This window comes from Rana temporaria, chromosome 1 (assembly GCF_905171775.1).
Source record: "Rana temporaria chromosome 1, aRanTem1.1, whole genome shotgun sequence".
In the NCBI taxonomy this organism is placed as follows: Eukaryota; Metazoa; Chordata; class Amphibia; order Anura; family Ranidae; genus Rana; species Rana temporaria.
In genome coordinates, this window is record NC_053489.1 from 630,928,305 (window position 1) to 630,940,590 (window position 12,286).

Sequence of the window (12,286 nt, forward strand, 5' to 3'; positions counted from 1 at the left end):
CAGCATTTACTTTGTTTTTACTTTATTTTTCCTTAACCTATTGCATCACATGCTTTAGATATTTGTATGTTTCTCTTTTATATTTTCTATAATTTTAGATTTTTGTATGGTTAATATAAAAAAAATATTTTTTTCAATAAAACAATTAAATAAAAAAAATCCAATCTTCTTTTATGAACCATAGCGAAGCTTGAAGAAATACACAAATTATTGTATTTAGTTACTAATCTTTTTTAATCAGTTGGAAATTAGAAAAATAAAGTTCTGTGACGGGACCGGGGAAAGTACTTACCCAGGGCCATAAGACATCATTGCTTCTGAACCAGGCTGCCCGCATTTTTATATTCTCCACCATGGTCTCTGCATACTGGTGAATGTTATCGCTGGTGACGGGAAGACTCATGTTAGGATAAACGCCATCCTTCGGTGGATCAGGAAACAGTGCCACCCCATTCCAGTAAAATCCTGACCTAGATGCAAGACGGTAAATTATTTAGAATATATAAAAAATGTCTTTTGCAGTAACTTTATGATAAAGTGTTACAGTACTAAGGTTAAAAAAAAATACCAAGTGCATGTTTGAAAAAACATACCACATTATGATTGCTTACAGTACTCAGCCATCATGCTGCATTAATAGCTTAAAGCCCAACTCCATAAAAAACATAAAATCATTTTTTTTTTAATTCTGTATCCCCATTGGTAATACTTTCCCCTCACTTCCTGTGCCAACACCACCATATTTATACAGAAGAAAGCTGCTGAGGAACATCTGTGCTCGTCCACAAAAAACACTTTCTTCCTTTCAAGCCCTGATGAAGGGGAGCTCCGAAAAACATGTCGGCCTAGTGTGCATTTTACAAATTGAATAGGCTTGTAGCTGTTCTCTACTAATCAAATTGTGGCACTTCAAGTTCCAATCATTCCAGTCCCAACCCAAGGTGGCTGTGGAACCCCGTTAACCTGTAGAAGCTGCCAGCCCTTTGTCCAGCCATCCCACACCTAAAGAATCTACACACTATTAAAAAATATGTAAACCCTCACCTTGTAAAACAACCCATTCAATTTAAAATAGAAACACAAAAAGGTAAAAACATTTGTGTTTAGATCTAAAAACACAAATATAATTTAAGTGATCACATAATTTGTTCTCAGCTGCATAAGGATCTCAGAGAGCTGGGGGAGGAGAAACAGCACCACACTGATCTCCCCAGTTACTTTCTGTGTCGGCACAAGTCTGACCATTGGAGGAGAGTAGGCTGAATTCTTAGCACAGCTAGAGAACTGACCATGATGTGCTCTCATGCCTAGTGCGGTCAGTTTTTTATTTATTTTTTAAATAGGAAAGCAGAGGGACTGGCAGGAACACCAGGGATTTCACATAAGGGAAGCAATACAAAGACAACAGGATACTTTTTTAAACAAGTACATGATACAGTAGGCACATATAAGGAAAATGAAATGTTGGGGTAACATATTCTATATGTGGCATTAAGAACACACACAGGGTAATACAGTTATCCAGTCTAATAAGCATAATTTTACTGCCTGCGTCTTTCTGTCCCAGTGACAACCCTCCTGTGTTTTCTTTCCTGCTGTCACACAGACAGGAAGAGAGATGACAGCTCACAGAAAGGTTTTACTGTTCCCCAAAAAAGTTTTGGTTTGAAAAAGTGTGAAATGCGCTCAACTTTTTTTCACAAAACATTTGTTGGCAGAATGTGACACATTTTGGGCTAGATTCAGCAAGAATTTACGCCAGCGTATCTATCGTTACCCCGCGTAAATTCAAATCTGCGCCGGCGTATCTTCTTTCTGTATTCAGAAAGCAAGATACGCCGAAATTAGGCTAAGATCCGACTGGCGTAAGTCTCTTACGCCGTCGTATCTTAGGGTGCATATTTACGCTGGCCGCTAGGTGTCGCTGCCGTCGATTTCAGCGTAGAATATGCAAATGAGCTGGATACGCCGATTCAGAAACGTACGTGCGCCCGGCTGATTTTTTTACATCATTTGCGTAAGGGGTAACGTTACTCCTGCTATATGAGGCATAGCCAATGTTAAGTATGGACGTCGTTCCCGCGTCGAATTTAATTTTTTTTACGTTGTTTGCGTAAGTCGTTTGCGAATAGGGCTTTGCGTAAATTACGTTCACGTCGAAAGCATTGTCTATTTGCGACGTGATTAGGAGCATGCGCACTGGGATACGTTCACGGGCGGCGCATGCGCCGCTCGTGAGAAACGTCATTTACGTGGGGTCATGCTTTATTTACATAAAACACGCCCACCTCTTGACAATTTGAATTCGGCGCGCTTATGCCGGCAGATTTACGCTACGCCGCCGCAACTTATGGAACAAGTGCTTTGTAAATACTGCACTTGCCCGTCTAAGTTGCGGAGGCGTAAATAGGATACGCTACGCCCGCACAAACTTGCGTCCCCCTACGTGAATCTAGCCCTTTGGGTGTATTTTCTGTAATAGGTTAACTCCTATGATTGTCAGCACCATCTAGTGGCCAAAATGTAGTACTTTTGGCAATAGATGGATCGGACAAATCTATTACAGACATTACAACCAAAATGTGTTGAGCCTGCACAAATGTGTGTGACATTTGTCCAGCCAATGTTTAATAAATAGACCCTAAAGTGTATGTATAGCCAAAACTTTTGTCATGTTGAATAGATTGGCGAGGGGTTTACAAAATCCGTTAGGGATTTATTGCTGTCTGTGTCCCCATTCGGATTATTCATCCTTTATTTGTCCCGGTGACCATTGTCACAGAGACAGAAAATCCAACATTTTAGTGTTGTCACCATAACAGAAATAGAGAGAAAAAATGTATTATTATTATTATATACATTTATCAGACAGTTTTATACTTACCTGCTCTGTGCAATTCCATTGCACAGAACAACCCAGATCCTTCCCTTGTCAGGTCCCCCACCGATGCTCCTGGCTCCTCCTCTTCTTGGTCTGCTTCCATAGCATTCCCCTTGCCATGGGGGCTTTTAAGTGGGTTGGAATTAGCCAGTTAGGTGCTGTCCTGGATAGGAGGGTAAGAGTTAATGCTTTCCCGGATTCTTTGATCTTTTGGCAGGTTTTTCTCTGGGTCCGGCCCACTGATCCTGGGTTATAAAAGTGGGACAGTAGTCCAGAGCAAGAGGGGCATGGGGTGGACCAGGGTCCATAATAGGCCCAAGAGCAAGAGACATGGTGCCCGTAAGGGAGAGAGATGGAGAACTACACCCGTAAGGAGCAGATGAATGTCGCTCACTAGTACCTGGATGTAAAGTCATCAGAACTTGGGGTTCGCTCACTAGTACCTGGATGTAAAGTCATTAGAACTTGGGGTTCAACTGAAGAAACCAGCTGCTGGAGAATGCCTCTGGTGGACTCTGTATTTACATGGACACTTCCTTTGCAGGTATGCCGGGGCAGCCCAAAGCCTGAGTTAAGGATCTAGGAAAGAATTAGGTCCCTGAATGTTGGACTTTGTTATGCCCTTTGTGCTTTTCTAAACAAAAGTTTTGGAAATCTTGTTCTTGCCTGGTCTTAACCAGGGCTGTGGAGTCGGTAGATAAATGTTCCGACTCCGACTCCTCAGTTTTATGTACTTCCGACTCCGACTCCCCGACTCCTCTGTATTAATATGCAAATGTATTTTATACATTCCTTGAGGGAAAGAAACGCAACCTACCACAGGACTACTGTCTGGGAAGCCAACAGTCTACTGTATTGCACAGTTTAAGCAAAAGACCAACAAAATGAAAACAAAGTTTTATAAAAAAAAAAATATTAATCAATCAAGTGGCTGGATAGTAGCAGCAGGCATAAACATCAGGAACAGGATTTTTACCAGTTCAAAATACAAACCACATTATTTGGTTGTTTTAGAACAAAAACAAAGCTTATCTATAATGAACCAAAAACAAAATCTGTAAAACCTAGAAATGGTTTATATTAATCTTGAAATGTAGTTATAGGCTTAGCAAATGCAAATCAATTCAATGTAGAGTTCTAAGGAAGAGAATTGCCTCTGCCAGATCCTCTTTCATAGAGGCTCTTAAGTCAGACTTTATTATTTTTAGGGCTGAAAATAATCTTTCGACACTGACTTGGGTGGGTGGCATTGGCTTCTTCAACAGTAAGTTTTGATGAGCGATCATACTTTTCAACTTCTTTTAGTGCTTTATAAAACTCCTGTTGGAATTTTTTTATTTGGACACTTACTGGTTCTCTAACATGCGTTCCCTGTAAAAGCAGAACACAACACTATGGAAAGTATAAGTATTGCAGCTCCTAATTGTGCGTTGCGTGCCATATAGTGAAGCACATGAAAAGCATGCTTCTTCACGGTCACTTAACGTGTTCGTTTTGCGGTTACGTGAGGCACTGCATGCATTGGTCTTTATTCTTACAGTAGAGAAGTCATTAATTATAACTTTTTGTGAATTGGGACATTTAAACTTGCTTTGTTTTTTTTTAATTCCAATCTAAATTTAGTAGGAGTCGGAGTCGGAGTCGGTGCATTGTTTGCCGACTCCGACTCCAGGTACCCAAAATTTCCCCCCACTCCGACTCCTCGACTCCGACTCCACAGCCCTGGTCTTAACGCAAGTAACCGGCACCATCCCATGGTTCAGGTCCAAAAGGTACTTTGGGGTGTGAAGACATCAGTACAAGAGTAATACAGTATAAAGACACAAGTGGTTACCTAGGGTAATGGAAGTCTAATAAGCAGCCTGTCGGTAGCGTGTACCTGCTGCAGGTGGAATATTTCTAGCCGGGAGGGAGATGTTGTCGGCACTCCTTGCGCCAGCGATCTGTCTCCCAGAGCAACGGGAGCAGATTTGCACCGCAGAGGTTCCCATCCTGTACAGAGGTTAGGAAGTTCAAGAATTAAGTTAAGTGCACGTGTGGGGCCCAAGCAGGGTGCATGGCGCGGCCCACTAAACTACTGAGGAATGGTAGTGGAATACATTGGGCATGTGGATGTGGAAAAGGGCTCAGCATGTTCCTCTTAGAATCAAGTTACTGAGAAGATGTACATTATCACAAGGACCTGAGAGTTAACTGGAGAACAGTTATGGTGTATGTTCATCTCTAACAGCAGAGGCCCGCTTTAAGGTCAGCCTTGACCCAGGGCATTGATGGAAACGCAACAAAAGTAAAAGTACCCCCATGTGTAGTGGAGTGATCCTGTTACAGATGTCTAGCCTGGGGTAGGCCATTCATAGTTATTCAGGTTGAAAAAAGACACAAGTCCATCAAGTTCAACCATAAGAAATAAAATAATAATAATATCATACAATCACATATACCCAATTTTATACCCACAGTTGATCCAGAGGAAGGCAAAAAAAAACAGCAGAGCAAAATCCAATTTTTTACAGCAGGGGAAAAAATTCCTTCTTGATCCCCCATGAGGCAATCGGATGTTACCCAGATCAACTTTACCTATAAATGTTAGTACCCAGTTATATTATGTACATCTAGGAACGTATCCAGGTCTTTCTTAAAGCAATCTACTGAGCTGGCCAGAACCACCTCTGCAGGGAGTCTATTCCACATTTTCACAGCTCTTACTATGAAGAAACCTTTCCGTATTTGGAGGTGAAATCTCTTTTCCTTTAGACGTAAAGAGTGCCCCCTTGTCCTCAGTGTTGACCGTAAAGTGAATAATTCATGTGACCCTTACTTGGTGCTCAGTGAGGCGGGAAACATGGAGGACATGGCGTCCACCCTGTCACATCGACCTGCCCACAGGCTCATCTTTAGGCTTGCTCCTGATCTGCGCTGCCTGTGTCTACAGACACAAATCTACCCCCTTGTCACAGAATTTGGCCAATGACTCCTTCTGGTCTCAGTGTGTTCAGTGAGAGTGGGGAGAGAAGACACAGCTGCTGCAGACGGCCACAGGGCTTGATCGAGTGAGGGCTCAGGTAAGTATAAGTGGAGGTTGAGAGAGCACAATGCAACCTAAACATTTTTTACCTTAATGCAAGGAACACATTACATAAAAAAATGTTTAGGCCATAAAACCACTTTAGCCTTCCCTATTCTACTTCCCAATGCAGACTAAAGAGAAAAGCTTCAATTATTCATACGCATTATCTTGGAAACTTGACTAGTTAACAAAAACGGCTGACCCATGCTCAGTCTCTTCCTTAGATAATGTCAGAATTGTTATTATTCAAAACATTTTCAGATAAAACTAACTTGGAATCTGAATATGTACCATGAATAATGGGATCTTGTAAATCCTTATCTTTAGGCCAAATATTACCTGTTGGAAAATGACAGGTGGGATGGGGTACAGTAACTGAACTGGTCCATGGCATGTGTAAATATCTCCTGCTTTTCCGATAAGGAATGAGAACCTCTCCAAACAAACTGAAGCTTCTGTAGAGGAAGAAAAAAAGAAATAAATAAATAAGGGAATCGCATAGAACATACCTCTGGGATTTACAGCAGTTTTTGTGATGATTTTTTTCTGGCAATTACAACAAACGACAGTTCAATCACCTACTTTATGTGAAAAAAAACATGGGCTCAAAAGAATGCTGGCATGTATCCCAGAAAGTGCAGGAGAGACCTGCAGTGTAACACACAATGCATCTTCATAGAATATAAAATATAGAATAATTGGGTAGAGTAGCCATTCGTGTTTCTTCTGCATTGCCACAGTTCTGATTGGCCATGCATATCATCTCTTTTTTTTTAACCACTTACCGACCGCCCACTGTATATATACGTCCTCTTTTTAACCTCTTCCATACAGGGCAGTTATACCCACCTCCATACCGGGCCTATTCTGGCACTTCTCTCCTACATGTACAAATCATATTTTTTTTGCTAGAAAATTACACAGAACCCCCAAACATTATATATGTTTTTTTAGCAGACACCCTAGGGAATAAAACAACGGTCATTGAAACGTTTTATCTTGCACGCCATTTGCACAATAATTTTTCAAAACGCCTTTTTTTGGGAAAAAAATTGTTTCATGAATTAAAAAAAATAACAAAACAGTAAAGTTAGCCCAATTTTTTGTGAAATATGAAAGATGATGTTACACCGAGTAAATAGATACCTAACATGTCACGCTTTAAAATTGCGCACACTCATGGAATGGCGCCAAACTTTGGTACTTAAAAATCTCCATAGGCAACGCTTTGAAATTTTTTACAGGTTACCAGTTTAGAGTTACAGAGGAGATCTAGTGCTAGAATTGTTGCTGGCACTCTAACGCACGTGGCGATACCTCACATATGTGGTTTTAACGGCGTTTACATATGTCGGCGGGACTTGCGTGTGCGTTCGCTTCTGCGCGCGAGCTACCGGGGACAGGGACGTTAAAAAAAATATTTTTTATTTCTTTTCTTTTTTTACATATTTTTTTTTTTTTACACTTTTTTTTTTTTTTTTTTTTATTATCACTTTTATTCCTATTACAAGGAATGTAAACATCCCTTGTAATAGGAATGTGTGTGACAGGTCCTCTTTATGGAGAGATGCAGGGCAATTGCGGGGCAATTGCGGCTTTGTTTACTTACGGGGACCCGGGCGTGACGTCATCACATCGCGCCCGGGTCCTCCGACGGTCATAGAGATGACTGGTGACCATCTGGTCACCAGTCATCTCTATGCTTCCTGCCAGCGCCGGACGATTCGTTCTCTGGGCCCCCGATGGCACGGGAGAGCCCGGAGAAGCACCGGATGGCGGCAGGAGGGGGGGGGGATGTCCCCTCCCGCCGCCTGTAAGAACGATCTAGCGGCGGAATCGCCGCTATGATCATTCTTACGTTGTGCAGAATCGCCGGCAGGAGAGAAGGATATCTGAATGATGCCTCTAGCTGCAGGGATCATTCAGATATCCACCCGGAAAGCCCAGGACGTCATATGACGTCCTCCTGGATCGAGGAGGGGTTCCTGTAGCCGTCATTTCACAATGACGCGGTAAGGAAGTGGTTAAAGATGGATATCTCGGTAACGGCAGCAGCTGCTGCCACAACCGAGGTATCCATCTTTTCAGTGGGCGGGCGTGTAAACGATAACGGCGGTCTCCGCGGCGGATTCGCTGCGAGATCGCCGTTATCGGTGGCGGGAGAGGGGGCCCCCCCCTCCCGCGGAGGCGATCGGGTGTTGCTGCCTGTTCGGTGAGGACTCGACTGAGGGCAAGATAGCCCCCACCCGTCCTCATAGCTTTGCTGGGCGGAAGTGACGTCAAAACGTCAGTCCCGCCCAGCGTCTTAAAGAGACAATTTTTTTGTTGTCATTTTTTTAAACGACAAAATTTCCATTTTTTTTTTTTTTTGCATTGAAGTCTAAATATGAGATGTGAGGTCTTTTTGACCCCAGATCTCATATTTAAGAGGACCTGTCATGCTTTTTTCTATTACAAGGGATGTTTACATTCCTTGTAATAGGAATAAAAGTGATACATTTTTTATTTATTTTTTATTTCAGTGTAAAAAATTATAAAATCAATAAAAATAAATAAGAAAACAAAAAAAAAATGTAAAGCGCCCCAACCCGACGAGCTCGCGCGCAGAAGCGAACGCATACGCGAGTAGCGCCCGCATATGAAAACGGTGTTCAAACCACACAAGTGAGGTATCGCCCCGATCGTTAGAGCGAGAGCAATAATTCTAGCCCTAGACCTACTTTGTAGCTCAAAAAATGCAACCTATAGAATTTTTTAAACGTCGCCTATCGAGATTTTTAAGGGTAAAAGTTTGAAGCCATGCCACGAGCGGGCACAATTTTTAAGTGTGACATGTTGGGTATCATTTTACTCGGCATAACATTATCTTTCACAATATATAAAAAAAATGGGCAAAATTTATTGTTGTCTTATTTTTTAATTCAAAAAAGTGAATCTTTTCCAAAAAAAGTGCGCTTGTAAGACCGCTGCGCAAATACGGTGTGACAAAAAGTATTGCAATGACCGCCATTTTATTCTCTAGGGTGTTAGAAAAAAATATATATAATGTTTGGGGGTTTTAAGTAATTTTCTAGCAAAAAAAAAATGTTTTAGTCTTGTAAACACCGAATCTGAAAAACACCTTCTGTCCTTAAGTGGTTAAAGAATTCAAAATTCGGGCAGGTCAGCAGGCTGATTGGAACGACTTGGGTACAACCAGCCTTTTGGATTTTTGGCATGGGAATACTGCCGGCAGCTAGAGCTCCTAGCAGTAATCATTGTGTTCTGCCAGAACACAACAGTACTGTGGGAGGGATTCCCCCACCAACACTGACTGTGTTGATGGGGGAATCAAGCGATTTTCTTTCCTTCCACCTGTGGTAGAAAAAAAGAAAATCAAATACTTGCTTGAGAGATGATCGTATGATGGAAGGAGATTCACTGACACAAGGCAGGGCTGACAGCACTGCTTGGAATTTCAATGCAGCACAGGCATGGTTGTCCGCTCACTACAGAAAGTTAGATGAGGACTGCATTTCTAGTAGGATTAACAGGTATTTTTCAGTATTTGCAGCATTTATATAGATACAAAACATGGGAAATATGCATGTATAGAATTTTTTTTTATCAATATGCAAAAGATACTAAAATCATGTAAAATTTATAGAAATTAGAATTATAGAAATTTTGAAATGTTAGAATCTTTTATATGTTGATACCTTTCTTGGCACCTTAACCACTTGCCGACCCATGCCTGTACATTTACGTTGGCAGAATGGCACGGCTGCGCAAAGGGGCGTGCTCGGTGAGCGTACCTGCGCGACCCGCGGACTCGATGTCCGCCGGTGTCCCGCGATCGTCTCACGGAGAGGCAGAACAGGGAGATGCCTATGTAAACAAGGCGTTTCCCTGTTCTGCCTAGTGACAGGACAGTGATCTACTGCTTCCTGTCATCTGGAGCAGTGATAACTGTCGTGTCGCTGGTAGCCCAGCCCCCTCACAGTTAGAATCACTCCCTAGGACACACTTAACCCCTTGATCGCCCCTAGTGTTTAACCCCTTCCCTGCCAGTGTCATTTACACTGTAATCAGTGCATTTTTATAGCACTGACCGCTGTATAAATGGCAATGGTCCTAAAATAGCATTAAAAGTGTCCAATATGTCCGCCATAAAGTCGCAGTCACGATAAAAATCGCAGATCGCCGCCATTACCAGTAAAACATTTTTTTTAGAAAAATGCTCTAAATCTATCCCCTATTTTGTAGGCACTATAACTTTTGCGCAAACCAACCAATATACACGTATTGCAATTTTTTTATCAATTGTATGTAGAAGAATACATATCGGTATAAACTGAGGGAAAACATTTTTTTATATATATATTTTTGGGGGGATATTTATTATAGCAAAAAGTTTAAAAAAAGTTTAAAAAAAGAACGCAGAGGTGATCAAATACCACTAAAAGAAAACTCTATTTGTTGGAAAAAAAAAAAAGGATGTAAATTTTGTTTGGGTGCACCGCCGCATGACTACGCAATTGTCAGTTAAAGCGACGCAGTGCCAAATCGCAAAGAAATGGCCCAGTCATTGGGCAGCCAAATCCTCTGGGGCTGAAGTGTTTAAAAATCCCTATCTCCAATAATAACTATACACTTGTGGGATATGGTGTCTTTACCCTCGAAATTCTAGCTAACCTCTAGTTGATTTCTACAAACAAATTGGTTTTATATGTTTGGCCTGACATACACTTTACCATTTGCTTGCGGAAGGTACTATTGGTTATTTATCTCTAAATCATACTCTTGGGACACACGTTCTGAAAGTGATTTTAAAGCCTTTTTATGTAATGTTTATAGCAGGACTATCATGCTAATGATACTCTTCTTTTTTAAATTTCTCTTTTGTTCTTGCTGCACCTAATATCCCCTGGCTGCGCTGGCCGACTTCAGTTATGTGGGTGTCCCCTGTGCCAGAACACAGTTAGCAGACCAACAAGAGAGATAAAAATCTTAAAAGAACAGCAAGAGCATTAAAATCCAACTATAAGCATTTTATATAAAATAAATATATATCATGTATATATATATATATATATATATATATATATATATATATATATATATATATATATATATATATATATATATATATATATAGAGAGAGAGAGAGAGAGAGAGAATATATACACACACACACACACATACATATATATATATATATATATATATATATATCCGTCCATCTTTCATTTTAAGCAGTGTTCCAAGACCGCCAAGATATGCTTGAAAAAAAAAAATGATAAAGTTATGGAATTTAAAAATTCATATATAAGCCAAGCACTATTTTTTTTCTTTTTTTTTTTAAACAGCATAAGATATAGGTTTGGAATTTCTTTATACAGTGACTTAGATATACTGTAGAAATGCATGCATTTATGAGTTTTGAAAACATGGTTTCAAAACTGACCACAATTTTAATCACGACACTCAAAAGTGCAAGCAATTGATATTTAAAATGCAATAATTTTTCTAAAAATCTTCCATCTTTCTGATTGCATGTGCAAGCATAGGTGTGCGCAGCCTATTGAATTAGGGTGTGCATCCCAAAGCTTAAACCAAACACATATGTGTATAATATATATATATACACACACACACACATAGGGCTTCACTTCCCGATTCCCTTACCGAAGATGACGGCAGCAGCATCCGAGGACTGAGGGACGAGTCGGCCTCAGGTGCCGACATCGCAGGTGCACTGGACAGGTGAGTGCCCTTATTTTAAAAGTCAGCAGCTGCAGTATTTGTAGCTCCTGACTTTAAGGCTAGGTTCACACTGCTGCGATTTCGCGGCTGCGTTTTTGCCGCGATTTCGGCCGCGATTTAAGAGACATCTGTGCAGGGTTCAATGTAAATCGCGGCCTGAAATCGCAAAAAGTAGTACAGGAACTACTTTTTGAAATCGGTGCAGCGGCGTCGCACCGATTAGGACGGTGCCATTGCCGACAATTGCCGGCAAATGCCGCCGATTTGAGATGCGATTTAACATCGTACCAAATCGTACCCAGTGTGAACCTGGGCTAAAGAATTTTTTTTTTAGCAAACCTCCGCTTTAAGGTCAGAAGGATAGTGGATGGTGTCAGTGATTAGAGCAGTGGACGACATTGGTAGGGCGGACATTGGTGTCAGTAGGAAAGTGGACAGGGTCAGTACTTTTTTATTTTATTACTTTTTTTTTTTATATATATATTTTTTTACAATCTTTGTAGGAATACCATTGGGCGGCGTTGGTGAAATATCAGGGGTCTAAACAGATCTTTGAGGTGTCACTTTTGAGACAGAGAATGGATTTTTGAGAC

The 12,286-nt window shown here is 41.0% G+C and overlaps 1 protein-coding gene across 1 annotated transcript in view; it reads right to left on the reverse strand.

Moving 5' to 3' along the window:
• The window catches only part of MAN2B2 (mannosidase alpha class 2B member 2), an 87,073-nt gene that overhangs the window by 61,477 nt on the left and 13,310 nt on the right, over nucleotides 1-12,286 (reverse strand). The window contains 2 exon segments of the mRNA XM_040335403.1: nucleotides 293-470; nucleotides 6,288-6,403. Of these exon segments, the coding sequence (XP_040191337.1) occupies nucleotides 293-470; nucleotides 6,288-6,403 (294 nt within the window).